Genomic DNA, 16,506 nt, shown 5'->3' on the forward strand with positions numbered 1-16,506 from the left:
TCTTTGAACTGACAGACTTGTTTTGACCTCAAATATTAGGGATATAGAGTGATATCCAATGTCTGTTTTTTGTCATTGTAGCAGAATTGCAGTAGTGCACGCTGAAATTAGAAACTGGACCTGACACTCTGAAGTTAAATTCTTTTTAGCAATTTGGCCTTCTTAGTTGGTGATGTTACTATATTGAAATTGATTGTATCAATTTGAATATAACATCACCACTTTCATCACAGATCACCTTATTTACCTATTGGTATTCATGCCATTCTGACAAATGATTGGGTGAGAATTCTTTGTTGTTTTAAATATTTTTATGGGTCGTTGGAAAAAATCTTTAAAAATAGAATCTTTCAAGTTCCTCTTGTTCTATTCTTTGGTCCTTTTCACTCTGATTTCAACAACTGTTCAATGGCAACTTGGCCCTCTGTGACATTTATTTAAAAACAAATTGAACTGGGAGCTGTGTATTGCTCTCATCTTAGCATATTAAAAATAAATTAAAGCTAAAAATTCAAAGGGCCCTGGATATAAGCAAAATTATATAAACCTGTGAAGTTTGTGTGAAGTTCAAAAAAAAAACATATTTAAAATTTCTTGACTTAGACCCTGTTGCAAAATTTTTTAGTCCTTCCCTTGTGGCCAGACTGCTTTCAACTGTTTAGTTCTATATAAAAAGCTAAACTAAGAGCTATTTTCCTTGTATCATATTGCTAATTGAAGCATGACTGAAGGTGTTACTGGTACATGTGATATTTTAAAGATACCTCTGGGTGATGATCAGAATGATGCTTTAAAATCTATTTAAGTATTTTTGTATCTTTAATCCATTATATGAAAAAGAAGAGGGAAGTTATATACTTCATAAGTCAATGTAGACACCATTCAATCAGAATAATTTCCTCAGTATGCTATTCAGCCAAAAAAAAAAAAAAATCCGTGTAATTTCCAGTCTAAAAGCCAGACTTTGAACATATTATCACTTGGCATGTCTTTACTGCAGCAGGGCTTATTTCTCCCCTTGCAGATAAACAGTTTTACACTTGCACCACTCAAGCTAGCATACTAAAATACCAGTGTGATAGTTGCACTAGGTGGTGGCTCAGGCTAGCCACTCAAGTTCAAGCTGGTCTGACCCTTGATTCTGAGCTCAGATTGCTGACGCTGCAGTGACCTATTGCATTTAGTTGCTGTGGTTTAACATCTTAATTACTACAGATGTTGCCTCATAAACAACTTTTTAATGTGTGTGTAGTTTTATTTACATCCATATAGAATGATTGAGCAATCTTTACAATATTTGGAAGTTTCCTGTCATATAGTTTTTTCTGTTGAACATATCAGTTCAACAGAAAATTTCCCTTCTGCAGATTATACTGACTTATTGTAAGTTTCAATTGAGTAATACTCTTAATATAATTGTTGCTAGAGTAATCCGGTCTGAGACATGCAGGAACAGTATACTAAGGAAATATATTTTCTGTGACAAAGAGAGAAGTAACAGAACTCTCAACAGTAAAAGACAACTTAAAAGATGCTTTTGTTTCAAATACCAACTGCTATTGGCCTTCATTACTTTGGTAAGCAGAGTATAAATCTGCCTACCTTAACTTATGTGATTATAATTACAGCTCTTTACAAGAAGCATACCAGATTTTCTGTGAGAAGATACGAGTAAGACCCTATTTACCATCCATAAAATTCAAATACTTACCCTACATTAATAAAGGCTAATTGCTAATATTCCTGATAGTTATTTGTTATATTATTTGTGTTTCTGCTTGACCATTTTGTTCTCTTCTAATCCTGGTTACCTCTAATCTTTCATTTTAAGTTATCTATTAGTCTTTAAAATATTTACTGAATAAATTTCATGAAACATCAGTAATAAGAACTTATTATTCAATTGTTCATTCTTGCAATGACCTCTTGCTGAATTAACACATTTCATAGTAGCTGAGTTTCTAAGCTCTTTTCTTTCCTCTTACAAAATTAACCATAGGGTTTTTTTAAATTTCAGTTTATTTTTTTAACCAGTTTATAATTTTTTTTGCTCTGTTGTTGCGGCCGCATTTTTGCTATAAATGCTGCCCAGGTCGGAATGATGCAAGCAAAGTCTTAACATAATTTCACAGTGTACAAAAAGAGTATTTTCCTTGAATTTAAAGTTATGTATTTATTGTATTATTAAGAGGTAATTTTAATGCTGTGGTATAAATTTATTTACTTGGAATATACTTTAAAGTTTATCTTACTTGTGGCTTTTCCTGAAATTTATAATTGGTATTCATACCAACCCCAACTCTGTGGCCCTTACTTGAGAACTACAGAATCCATTCCTTTATTTATCAGTTTTACCATTCTAGAGGCAGTATTCCACAATAGCTAAACTGCTATGTCAAAAATACATTTTCTGTAAATTTACATATACTACCTTAGAATACTACATTATTAAATTATATTATGTTAACAAGCTGTGTTGTACAATATCTATGTACAGCAAATTTGTGATATGTATCTTCATAAAGAATACACTGGGTGATTTCTAACCTCATATCTGTGGACAGGACTTCCCCTACTATCCTATAAAGTCATGGATGGAAAGGAGGCCCAAATTAAGTCTTATAGATGGAGGTTTGGCTTTTCAAATGAGCCTAAAGGAGTTAGGCACCCATACTCCATTGAAATTACATGCACAGTACACTCTGAAATAATTTTTCAAACTTGCAGGACCTGCCTCTAAATCTTGTTTATAGGGCTGGTATAGCTTATGTAAATCAAATAAGTCCATGTCAAGTCCTCACCACTGTAAATCTTCCCATATATTATTTGCCAAGCATTAAGAGCTGTGGACAGGGAACTCCTGGAAAAAGTCAGCACTGCTAGAGAAGGAAAGGAAGGCATAGTTTATCCTCATCCTGATATTTCTGTACCACTAGTGGGGCTGACAGCCATTGTGGGCTTTGGGGGAAGGTGATGAGTCACAGCTCTGCGTGCCCCAGAAGGGGCAAGGCCTCAGGCAGAAGGGTAGGGCTGAGGAGTCAGGCCTTAGTGCCACCCAGACCATGGCATGTCTCCCTTTGCACCACGCAGAACGGAGGTCTGATGGCAATTCAAAGAGGCTTGAAGCACCGCCTGCTGCCACTGCATCAACAGCTTCAGCTGGAGCCCAGGGCCCCTTTGAATCACCGGGCCCTGGAGCAATGGCTGCCTTTGCCCTGATCTGTCAATGGGCCTATGGACCACTCAAGTCAGTTGGTGCTGCAGTTAACATTGTGCATTTTTAATATTCAGAAGAAAATTATGTCAGTGTCTTCTATTGTGGCTGAGCAAGTTTAAATGAGTGCACGTCAGTTAAGTAATTGTTTATCTCCTATAGGGTCTGTTCATACTGTGTATGTGAAAAAGACTCCATTCACTGCTTTGATACACTAAACTATCTGTATGATTTGGAAATAGAAGAAAGACCTGTAGAAAGAGTAAACATCCAGAAATTAATGGGAGAACATTTATCCGTGTATCCCTGACAATACAGTTGGCATTCCTTTGGGAACTGTTTTTATAAAACTAAGGCATGCTGATTTAAGGGAACAAGGTTTAGATAAAAAATAAGACACACAGACCATTAAGTCTCTTTGCACCATTTGAAAACTGTAAGAAAAAGAAAACATGATACATTTTTAGTGTTGTAGATTTCAATATCTTTCTCCAGTTTAGTACCAGACATTTCAAATACCACTAATTTATTTTAAATTAGTAGGACTAGTCACTCTGGACTCCATCTTGACTATAAACTGCTTATGGAATTTTCATAGGATTCCCAGATCCTATAGACCAGTTGGAAATGATCACATCTCGCCATAGTCAGGGCAAGGCATCTACTAGGTAGAGTCTTGGACCATCTGAATCATATACACTGGGCCATTTCTGAGACTGGGACTGATATATCTGCCCAAGATGGGTTACAGCACTCACATATTTACCTTTAAAGTTTTCTGAGTGAAATTTTATCCAGTGGCCTACATGCCTCCTTTTCTACAACATTACCTAAAAATGTTACTGTACCACCCAACTTAAATTCCTGAATATTGAAGTCTGTACTCATTATTACAGTACCTACAGAAAGCATGGTACAACACACTCCCCTACAATACAGAAAGTGTACTATGAAATTTTGCAATATTTTATTTTGTAGCATTTAATCCTGGATGCTAGACACCCTGCTAAGTAATTTGGAGATTCCTGACATTTTTTTAAGTTTGCATCTCATCAACTAACAAAGATCCAGTCCTGCATAAACACTGTCTACTCAAAATTGCCACTGATTAGAATGTCTATCCACTGGGCAGTAGTAAATGACCTTAGCAAGTTAGAGAAATGGTCAGAGGTAAACAGGATGAGGTTTAATAAAGAGAAATGCAAAGTGCTCCACTTAGGAAGGAACAATCAGTTCCATACATACAAGATGGGAAGCGACTGTCAAGGAAGGAGCATGGCGGAAAGGAATCTAGGGGTCATAGTGGACCACAAGTTGAATATGAGTCAACAGTGTGATGCTGTTGCAAAAAAAGCAAATATGATTCTAGGTTGTATCAACAGGTGTGTTGTAAGCAAAACTCGTGAAGTCATTCTGCCGCTCTACTCTGCACTAGTTAGGCCTCAGCTGGAGTACTATGTCCAGTTCTGGGTGCCACATTTCAAGAAAGATGTGGAGAAATTGGAAAGGGTACAGAGAAGAGCGACAAGAATGATTAAAGGTTTAGAGAACATGACCTATGAAGCCAGGCTTCATGAACTGGGCTTGTTTAGTTTGGAAAAAAGAAGATTAAGGGGGGACATGATAGCGGTTTTCAAATATCTAAAAGGGTGTCACAAGGAGGAAGGAGAAAATTTGTTCCTCTTGGTTTCTGAGGACAGGACAAAGAGTAATGGGCTTAAAGTGCAGCAAGGGAGATTTAGATTGGACATTAGGAAAAAATTCCTAACTGTCAGGGTGGTCAAATATTGGAATAAATTGCCAAGGGAGGTGGTGGAATCTCCCTCTCTGGAGATATTTAAGAACAGGTTAGATAGACATCTGTCAGGCATGGTGTAGACGGAGCTTGGTCCTGCCTTGAGGGCGGGGGGCTGGACTCGATGACCTCTTGAGGTCCCTTCCAGTCCTATTATTCTATGATTCTATGATAAATGCAGTATGTTAGATGCTGATCTTGCATAGCACTTTAAGACACCACTCATATAAGGCAGGAGTAGGCAATAACATGACGGTGGTTATCCAGAGTTAACCCCTGGCAGGCTGCCACCTCTATATTTATCTGTACAGCTGCGGGTACTGGCAATCACAGCTCCAATTAGCCATAGATCACCATTCCTGGCCAATGGGAGTGGCTGGAAGTGGACCAAGACACTGCTTCATGCACCTCCCATTGTCCAGGAATGGTTATCCGCAACCAGTGGGAGATGTGATTGCCAGTATCTGTAGCCACATCAGGAGCTAGCCCTGGCAGGCTGGATCCAGCCCATGGACGAGTATTTTCCCGCCACTAATATAAGGGATCTCTGTAAATCATACATATTGCAGAAAGATTAGGAAATCTTGATTTAAAGAAACTAAGATTTCCAGAAAAACAAAAATTGTAATACATTTTTTTCCTAGTGTATTTTCTTTATGCACCATTGTTAAATATTTTGCTATAAATAGTTTTGCTAAATTTGGAGGATTTATTTGTAAATAAGACAATATAAAATAGTAACATATATGCTAATGTAATAAAAACATCATATATTATTCGTCTCATGCAAGTCACCCATTGACTTCAACTTAAATATAGTGAACGAAATTTGGCCCTAAGTCTGGGTATCCTAGATGGGCCAACTATAACAGTGTTAATTATGGAAATCAATCAATTTCATATAATCATGGTAAACAAATTGATTTAACCAAAATAACAGCTAGGCTCTGAAGATTACAAACCTGACACTCCTCTTAAACTGCACTGTTATAAATCTGCTGAAATCAGTGGAATTGCAACATGGTAAAACTATAATTTGTGAAAAGCAAATCAGTTGTCTTTAAGCCTGAAGCATGTACTGTACTTTGTGTTCAGTATTAAAATATTGTAAAATATTATGTCTGTTTTCAGTATTCATAAATTAAGTTGAACAGGTGATAAAATAGTTTTCTTTATAATTAACTTCTTTACAAGTACTAAAAAAGTTGAAGTTCCATAATAATAGAACATTCTTCCTAGGAATAATGCCTCTAATCTAAGCTTTAAAAGTGTCAGAAAAGTAGAGAAGGTGTCTTTAATGCTGCAATGCAGCAACCATCTGTCTAATACTAACAACACCACATAAGTATGTACTCTCAGTCTGCTTACATCATTCCCTTTATAAAATTAGCTATTTATCAATGCAGCCATTTTACTGATGTTATGCACTACATGGTAATAACATTGTAAGAGGTCATGGAACGCTGTGATCAAAACCACTTTTATTTAGTATGGTACTCATATTTGTCCATTGCTAATCATATGGTAACCTAGCATAAAAGAATAAAGTTGAAGATTTGGATTACATCACTCACTTTGGTTCATTGAAGCAATAGTCTTACTACAATTTTCTCTGAAAAGTATTTGATTTTATTTCAGATATCATGTAAGTATGAATATTTCTGTTTACTTATGTATTTATTGGACATGTATGTGTACTGTACCAGAATAACAAGTAGTTTCAAAATGCACAATAGACAATATAAGTGCATTGGCAAAAGAGAATGCAAAATAATGGCTATTGCTCTAAAATTAATGTGCTGTTCTTTCTTTCTTTCTGATAATCTAGAAATTTAAAAAGTACTTATAAACAACTGGTAATATGTGTTTTCATGTCAATAAGATGAAAAAGTTTAAATATCAATTTTTAGGTTTTGCAGATTTGATAGAATGCCATCTACATTAGACATGAAAATACTGTTATGTATCTTTCTATTGGTTTGGTCATAATGTTGGAACAATGACGTGCTACCCATAATGCAATTGAGTGATACTCAGACCTCAGTGGTTCAGGTGTCAAATTAGTGATCAGATTATTCAAAAGAACCACTATAGCATGAATTGATTGTTTCATTTACTCTAGTACTATGTATTCCTATTTAAACAATATGACAGGTAAATACTTCGTATGTGTGTATATAAAATTCTTACAGAAAAATGGCTAACCAAATATTATTATTTTATCAACTATGATCGGTTAATAACATAGTAAAAACACCCTGATTGGTTAATAACTTAGATTGGTTGATAATTAAATTAGAGTGTTTTAATAGCACTGGCTTGAAAGATCTGCAGAAGACACATTAAAAAGCTACTTGCAGCTCAGGATTTTCTCTCTGAGTATCACGGATACAGTAACACAATTGGTTATAACCTAAAATTTAACCATATTGAAATTTTATTTCAATATATTCATATGTGCTACAGAAAATAGCCAGATTATTCTGGTGACTCAGAATATTTTCAGTAAAAAAAATACATGTGATGTAATTTCTAATCTTGTGACCTTGCCTGTAGTAAAGCAATTTATCATTACATATATAGTAAGTATGCTATTTAATTTAATAGCACTGAAATACATGCACAGTATTTTGGTTTGCAATACAAATATTAATTTTCTGTTTAAAATAAATGTGATGGTTAAAAACAGCCATGTGGACTTTTATTTACAGAAGTTAAATGCATCCAGCTCATCTGAAGGCAGTACAGTTGATATTGGACTTCCTCAAGAAGGAGAACAACCAGAGGTAGAACCTGAAGAAGCTCTTGAACCAGAAGCCTGTTTTACAGAAGGTGAGTGATGCAAATTGTTGTGTAAGGGAGTGTTTTGCTTCCATAAGCTATTCCCCACTAGTGGCACCAACAGTGCTAGCAACCTCAAAAGGGGATAATACTCATTCTCCCAGTTCTCTTTTCTATTAATATCCCCTTCAGAGGTGTAGAAGTTGGCATACAGCTCTGGAAGTTCTAATGGTACTGAGTAGGTGTAATCAAAATATGTCAAACAAATCTTTACTTTTCTTGCAAATGGTGAGACTAACAGGCTGAAGAATGCAGGGGAATACTCTAAAATTAGTCAGACAGATGTTAATGCTTTAGAATACATTGTTGCCTTATTTTCTCACAACTTAATATCACATTTGCCAGGCTGTGTACGGAAGTTCAAGTGCTGTCAAGTCAGCATAGAAGATGGGAAAGGAAAACTATGGTGGAATCTTAGGAAAACCTGCTACAAGATAGTTGAACACAACTGGTTTGAGACCTTCATTGTCTTCATGATTCTCCTCAGCAGTGGCGCTCTGGTAATTGTAATGTGAAACAACTAAGATATATGTTAACATTAAGTTTCTAGTATTGTGGTTAATCATGTAGATATCCTTAGCATAGTTTTCATCCATTGGAAAAAGTCCCAAGTAAGAAATGTCATTGTATCACTACAGAAATAGTCTCAAGAAACATTTGTCAATTAAAGTAGTAGATATGGAAATTCTTGGTGGCTATAAATGCATCAAGCATGGAAGATTGAATATCAGTTGTATATTGAAATAGGAACCTAGTTATAGCCGCTACACATCAAAATATCTTCACTTATTCTTTGAATGTTCATGATTTTTTCTTTATTCTCCTTAATAAGAAATAGAACATGAACTGTTAGTTTCCTATTGCTTCTGTCATGTGTAAATGAACTACAGCTGACCCAGGAGTGCAGCATCAGCAGACTGAAATATCATATAGATAAGTGATTAATTCAAAGTTTTAGTTTCCAGTCTGGAATGAAAGCAGGTGTGTTGCATAAACACTTAAATAGTTAACGTTCCATAGAATATTCTATACTAACTACAATTGTATTTAAATGCATGTGTTATTGGAAGGGTTGTTGCACAGGTTCCCTGATAAGTGCGGAGAGAGTTTTGCCTGAGAACGGTTATAAAACCATGCTGAAGACTGTTTTGCTAGTTAATCTATACAGCTTGGTTTCATTGGTATGATTATCAGAAAATCCCTGTCCATAACAGTCAGCATTAGATCCTGCTTTTGGCAACCCAGGTTGAAAGATAGATGCATCTAGCAGAGTTCAGATCCTAATGTCAACAAATAATTATCTAAAGGGGAAGAAGAAAAGGAGTTTGAGCTACAAAGAACTCCACTGGGGTGAGCAGTATGGATCATCATTCATCTTTACTGAATGTGGTAATTAATAGGTAGAAACCTTCACAGATACAGAATTTATATCGGCAAACTAATCCACGAGTCACAAAAATTCTCTGTGGATAGCCCCTATTCATAGGTGCAAATATCTATTGATATGAAGTGGATATCTGGGGATTTGCAGTTTTAACCAATAACTCCACAGATCACTGCAATAACTCTTCCTCCCCACCACCTGCTCTGCCCCCACCATACCACCTTTCACTGGACCTTTGTGTGCAGCACTGCCCTCCAGTGCATGGCTTAAATACCTCTACTTAGTTACAACAGTTCTAATGCACATAGAGGTTGGCTCACTGTACAGGAGCATAAGGTTGCACCCCCTTCTGGGAGCTGTAGTTTGCCTTCTCTACCTGAGCAAATTGGGGACTACAGCTCCCAGATATCTAGTGGGCTATAGCCACATATCACGGTCTGCTGCTGGCTGATTCAGAGAGCCAAGTTGGAGCCTGAGGGCTGGTGACAGTCGCCCTGTTCAGGTGAGTTTGTGCTACAGAGCTCTGCACAGATACAAAAGTTGTATCCACGTCCAAGGTGCAATCCACAGAAATGGTCTGTGGATATTTGCACAGCTCTAATAATAAGCATGAAAGGAGGGAATATGTTACACAAAGTGAAGGAGAAATGGTGCCATCTGTTCTAATTGGGAAGAGAAAGTATAAGTGGATGGGAGGGAAATAATGATTATCTGCATTGCAATTAATTTACAAAAAAAAAAAAAAAAAAAAAAAAAAGCATAGTGGCCATTTTTTCAGTTCCTTTGGCCTATATGGCAAACTGTTATGTTATATAAGCACTTCACATACAATATTTTGTTCACAGGCTTTTGAAGACATATACATTGAACAGCGCAAGACTATTAAAACCATGCTGGAATATGCCGATAAAGTCTTCACTTATATCTTCATTCTGGAAATGCTTTTAAAATGGGTGGCTTATGGTTTTCAAATGTATTTCACTAATGCCTGGTGCTGGCTGGACTTCCTGATTGTTGATGTATGTATTCTCTTTTATATACTGTTACAAGTCTATCATGCTCCATATTTCATAATATTATGTGTCACTTATTTAAAGTCAAACTCTCCATTCATTCCAATGCGGAGCTCTGTTTAAAAGCTTTCAGCACACTATGGCTTCAGTAGCCCCAATTTTAAAGATAAAAGTTACTAAAAGTCCACAGTAGCTTTGAATGTTTTGCTAATATCATTTGATTATTTTATTGTATTATTAATATACATTTATGTTTTTTTTTCTTCCTCTTTTCATATATTTGCCGTATGGAAAGAATACCGTTCATCATCTTGATTTTTATAGAATATGGATTTTTAATATTTGTTAACATGGTTCTTTTGTGGGACTTTTTATTACTATTCTAAGCCCTGTTGAGATAAATTTTATACTCTTTAATCAGTATAATCTCCAGGCAAAGCATCATTCCCTGCTTTTTCCTTTAGCAGCATACAAGGCCAGAAAAGTCTCTTATGGGATGCAGGAGAATTCTCTTGGCACAAGTCCTACAAGTCAGAACTCAGTCTGTCAAACTATTAAAAAATTAATTGTGATTAATTACATTAACATTGCAATTAATTGCTGTTTTAAATGCACTGTTAAACAACAGTAGAATACCATTTATTTAAACATTGATTCTATTGCACAGCTTCTGTCCTTATTTATTACTAATGGGCTAACCTCCACACAAATGGAATTCAAAGGTAGTTCAGTGTCACTGGAGACATCAAAACTAAACTCCACCCTTCAGCTCAAGTCATCAGATTTTCTGCCTCTGACAGTGGGAAAAGTTGGCAGTTCAGTTTCTTCTAGCCATTTTGTTTTAAACCTTTGTATTACTTTTGTTGTGTACTTGCGAGTTAGAATCTTCTTGCTCCTCCACTCTTCCTGGATTGTCTTTATAGCCTTTAGAGAGATGAAACATACCATGCCTTTTACCCCTGCACTGCAATGGCTTAGGACTCCAGTTGGTCACACATGTCACATCCCCATCCTTTACTGAGGGATTGTGGCTCCAATACTGAAAAGCCAAATCAGATATTTCACAATTTTGGGGGAAAGTGTCTCAGGACAAGGAGGTAATTCCTGAAACAGAACTGAAGTATAAGAGGAAAATCTGCTCTGAAAAACTCCAGAAGTGCCTTCTTCCCCTCTTCCTTGTGATACTGAAAAAAACCTCTGTTCCCTGGTGAAAGAAGCAGGGCACTTATATTGCTTCCCTTCCTCCTACTATGAATTGGGGAATTCTCCTGATACTCAGGGATAAGTCCTACAAACATCCAAGACATCAGGTCCCAAAAAGGCAAAAGGAAGTGTGTCATTTGCAAGGCAGCAATTAGTGCTGCTAAAGAACAAAGGGGATGACAATCAGGGGTCAATCCCCCCTTTTTTGCCTCTTCCCCTGAAGAAGTGTTTGCAGTTCTATTCTCCTATACAGTGTCTTTTTCAATGTTCTGTCATGCTCACCATCCCTCCCCACATCCTGCAGTATATTCAGATATGTTCATTCATTCCATGCTACACAGGCTGGCTCCATATTCACACCTAAGAAGCACTTGCTCCAAATATATGAGGATTCCACTCCCACAGAGCTGAATCTTCAGGGGGGTCACAATGGAGTAAGGGAAAATTCTTTTCCTGCCAAAGTAATCTTGATGTACTGCGTAAAGCCTCAAGCGGCAGTATGTTGCTTCTACAATACTTGGATGCTAACCAACCTTTGGGAACAAGCTGGCAACCTTTCATACTCCCAGGATATCTAGCAAACTATGTTCACAGTTGAGATCTGTATATCAATAGCTTCCCTCTGTTGTGTGTTCCCTATTCCAGGATGAATAGTGTACACCACCTTCCCTATATTCAGCAAGGGGAAGAAATACCACAGATGTATCAATAACAACAACAAAACCCTATTGGATTTTGTGAGGAGAGGGCATTAGTAGGTGGTTTGGAAGGAACTCAATAATATTAGATATATGTTTTCCTGTCAATGTTTTCTTCAAGGGTATTATAAGAATCAGGTGTGGATATCTAATTAAACAAAGGTTAAATTAAAATGTTTATACAAAAACAAAGTAATTTCATAAATTTGAGGAGCTTAAGGTTGATGCAGCCATAGCTATGAAAGACACAATCACACCTGTGGAAGAGGCCATTTAGACCAAAGTCTTTTTTACATATTTAGTAAAGAAAACCTACTTTATGATACTTGCTTGGAGTAAGACATTACTGGTTTTGCCTTGGTCAAATTCTTGACTTGACTTATGACGAACAGATTCTGACTTGGTAGGTATAAGACAACCATATCATACTCATGAATAGCTATTGTTTATATTAAATGGATACCTGTGCATTCAAAATTATAACAAGAACCTTTCTGTCTAAATATTAGATGAAGTAGTGGCTGAGATTTCAAAGAATCCTCAGCCTTCCCTGTCAGAGCCTGCATAACAACTCAAAGGATATTTTTGAAGGGGCTGATACCATAGTAGAGAGAAAAATCTGGAGCAGAAGCCCCCGAGGAAATCTTAATAAGCTTTCTTCCAAATTAACAAAATTATCATCATAACAAAGATGAATTTGTGTATGAGACCCCTTAATTCCCACCCAAGGCTTGTCCTTCTGATTCACCGTCTGCACCCAGAGTTCCCAGTGGCTGGTAGTGCTCACAACAAGACACAGGTTGCACAATATGCACCTATAATCATGGATAGATAGGGTGCTAATGGATATGAACAGAGAAATGGATCCATTCATAAATGAAGAGCTGCTGGAAAGGATTCAGGCACCAGTTCTTCAAAACTAAGAATTGTTTATTTCAATTCAGAGAATTGCTCATCCAGCTATCAAGAGACATAAGTGTGGCCATAATTTTGCCATAAAGGTGAAGATAGTAAAGATCTAAAACTACATTTAATCAATCATTTCCAGAGGGATTCGTTACCTCCAGTGGCAAGGCTTGCCTGTGCCATGCATCAGCTTTATCCTTTAAGTGGTTTTCTCAAAATGTACCCACTGATATTTCTTATGAGGACATAGGATCATACACTTGATACAGTACAAAATTAGGTGTCATTCTCAGACTCTAGCCATCCCTTTGTGGGCAGATAGGGGCAAATAACACGCTGAAAGCCAAGCCAGCTTTCACTTTAGAACTTAGCCTACTCACCATGAAAGCAAGCATGCTAAGAAAAGAAATTTCCAATATTTTGTAGTACACATCCTCTTGGCTAACTTCAACCTCTACTGAGTGTCTTCAAAAAAGAAAAAAAACCTCCACACATTTGACCATATGGAATCAGAACAGTGGTCCACCAGGTTCAATCTGTGAGAGTGACAAGTACCAATTATCTCAGCAAAATAAGAAACCACATGGTGGGCAAGTATGGTACTTTCAGATAAAGTCTTCTCTTACCTCCCATTACAGATTGGCTTATGATTGCGGAAGCATGTTTAAATCTCTTCCAAAACCAGACAGTAACCAGAGGCCAAAGCTGCTTTTTATTTATTCATTTACTTTTTTTTTTTTTTGTAGCAATGGAAATAATGTCCCCAATAGAAAAGCATCTGCTGCATTTCAAGATGGTTCATGTAAAGGATACAGAAAAGAGAGAGTTGTGGTCATCCACCTAAACCTCCACTAGGCCAGAAGGCACTTTGAATTTGAAGTTACATTGAATCTGCAAAACCATTTGAAGCAGCAACTGCACTCAGATTCTGAATATGAACAATTAGCAGCCTGGGCATAGGAATTGGGCATAGTCTGCTCTCAGAGGTGTAGTTCAGCATGGATTCCACATTAACCTCAAAGACCGTTTGATATGTAGATAGAAATTAGCCAGGGTGTTTTGTTTATGGATGGAATGAGATTCACATTTTTGGTATAAGGGGGAACTAGGACTTGGCCAGGCAACCACAATGAGTCCCAGATCGCTAGATAATATAAATACTATAATCACAAAGATCTGGGAATCTCATCTTCACCAGCTTTTCTTCAAGGAGGTTTGATTGGAGACCTACAGCTAAACACTTTAGAAATGTGGGTACCAGATATAGTGGCATTTGTAGACAGGTATATTGGATTCTCCATGTAAGTAGCAGGTGCTGAGTTAATTACAGACACAAATTAGACAAGCCTATGACTGTCTTTTCTAGGTGCCATTATCTTCAAAAGTCATGTTTTGGAACTGGTCCCTGTATCCGTGCAAGAAGTATGCTACTTTTGTTTATAAGGAAAATGTTATTCTTGTACATCTCCAAATCTTTCTGTTCAAGATAAGTTCCTCTTTGCAAAATTCCTGATAAATAGCTCTCCCATCTTTTTTTCATAACTCTTGGTAGATTGTGCTTTGAATGGACTCTCAAGCTAGTTTTCTAAAGGTACATCTCAAGTATATGAATACATGTGCCAATTGCATCCTGTTAATCTTCTATATCAAATGCCAAGTCCTTAGGCTGGGTCTCAAGGTTGCTACAGGCAAGATGTAAAAATCTGACAGTAGTTGGAATGCTAGGTATCTGATAAACTATTTACAGAAGTCTCTAGGAAGGGGGACAAGGAAGTATATGAGCCTTATCTGAGGAAGATTTTCCATTCATGGACAGAGGCATTGTTTTTCTGAGTATGCTACTTGGTCGGTTCTCCTTAGTTTATTAAAGAACTTACAGTATTTGGTGTTAACTGTTCCCCCTTACACCAAAACTTATTAAAGTTCTTTCTTTATATGGGGTAAGCTTCCATTCCTGTCTGTTATTGTACTATAATAGTTCTTTCCCTCTCTACTTCTGGGATTCATTGCTCACTGCCTCCCATTTGTAATGAATGAAGAGAGAAGCTGTGCAAGAGAATGAGAAATGTTTTACCTGATTAATTTATTTCTGTTAGCCATTTATCGCTGTATTCAACTTGCCTTGGTAGTCTTGTACATGACCAAAATATAAATTGAAATTGTTCTCTAAAAGGGGTCTTAGACATATATTTTCTTAAGATTAATTTAAAGTGTCATATCAAGTTATCTTAATGCTAATAATTGGTTACTGGAATGTTTCTGTGCCTGCAGAAGAACTCTTCTGGTGACATGAGCTGGAGGACAGTACTCATTTCTGTAGCTTCAGGAGCTGCATTGGACCATTCTGAATTGCACAGATGGGGAAGGAGAGATGAGCCCATCAGTAATGAATTCAGAGAGAAGCAACTTACAGAAAATTATTAGATATGAAATCTCTCATTACCAGTCTTCAATAATGCCAAAATTTTCAAACAGCTCTGCTCACTGTGGTTCTTCATTGAGACACTTTTGGTCACTAGAAAGTCACTATTAATCCCTGCATGTTGTAACTGCTTATATCATGCCTGTATTTGGTCCTTGATAGTTTTTGGATTACTATCAAGATCTGAGGGCTTTCTGAAAAACCCTATCCTAAACTGGAAGTTCAAATTCAGATACATTTTCCACTGAATATTGACCACTATGTGTGAACTTACAAATTATTTATAGATAGACAGATATAGTGCCAGCAGGATTTCAATGACAGATGTCATGTAACACCTTTACTTTGATTGACTTAAAGATCTCTCCTAGGTTATAGAAGGATTTCTGGAGAAAGAGGTCCAACCTTCAGTCTACCTGGGAATTGTATGGCACACACCATTCCTGGCAAATATATAAGAGAATATTCAAGATGAATGAGTATTATTGCTTTTGTGTTTTCATTTAGGTCTCTTTGGTTAGCTTAACAGCTAATGCCTTGGGCTACTCAGAACTTGGTGCGATTAAATCCCTTAGGACCTTAAGAGCTTTGAGACCTCTAAGAGCCTTGTCACGATTTGAAGGGATGAGGGTAAGACAAAATGAAAAACCTGAAATAATGCATGCCTAAAAAGAAACTATACCTGCAGAATAAGGAATCACAAAACCATGCAAAAGTGTTACACTATTTTCTTATCACTTGCATATTTATCACTAACAGATAAGCAAAAAGCTTAATTGTTTATGTAAATTCATATGTTATATCACACATTAATATGCTCATGTAGGTTATTTTACCTCTCATTCAATTTGGAATTTTCCTGTAGGGTCCTCGGACTCATCAAGTACATGGATGTATTGTGAATTACTAAAAATATATGCGGCTAAATTAAAGTTTAATTTATCCCATATAATTCCCTCCTCATATGTATACTGCAAGTGTCTGTGTGTATTTTATAAACACTTCATTTTAGATAGATAGATAGATAGAT

At 36.6% G+C, this 16,506-nt stretch overlaps 1 protein-coding gene across 1 annotated transcript in view; it reads left to right on the top strand.

Moving 5' to 3' along the window:
- The window catches only part of LOC102446022 (sodium channel protein type 2 subunit alpha), a 113,749-nt gene that overhangs the window by 77,319 nt on the left and 19,924 nt on the right, over window positions 1–16,506 (top strand). The window contains exons 18-21 of the mRNA XM_006137325.4: window positions 7,721–7,841; window positions 8,196–8,350; window positions 10,080–10,253; window positions 15,984–16,106. Of these exons, the coding sequence (XP_006137387.1) occupies window positions 7,721–7,841; window positions 8,196–8,350; window positions 10,080–10,253; window positions 15,984–16,106 (573 nt within the window). The remainder of the gene's footprint in view (window positions 1–7,720; window positions 7,842–8,195; window positions 8,351–10,079; window positions 10,254–15,983; window positions 16,107–16,506) is intronic.

Source organism: Pelodiscus sinensis, chromosome 7 (assembly GCF_049634645.1).
Source record: "Pelodiscus sinensis isolate JC-2024 chromosome 7, ASM4963464v1, whole genome shotgun sequence".
Taxonomy (NCBI): Eukaryota; Metazoa; Chordata; order Testudines; family Trionychidae; genus Pelodiscus; species Pelodiscus sinensis.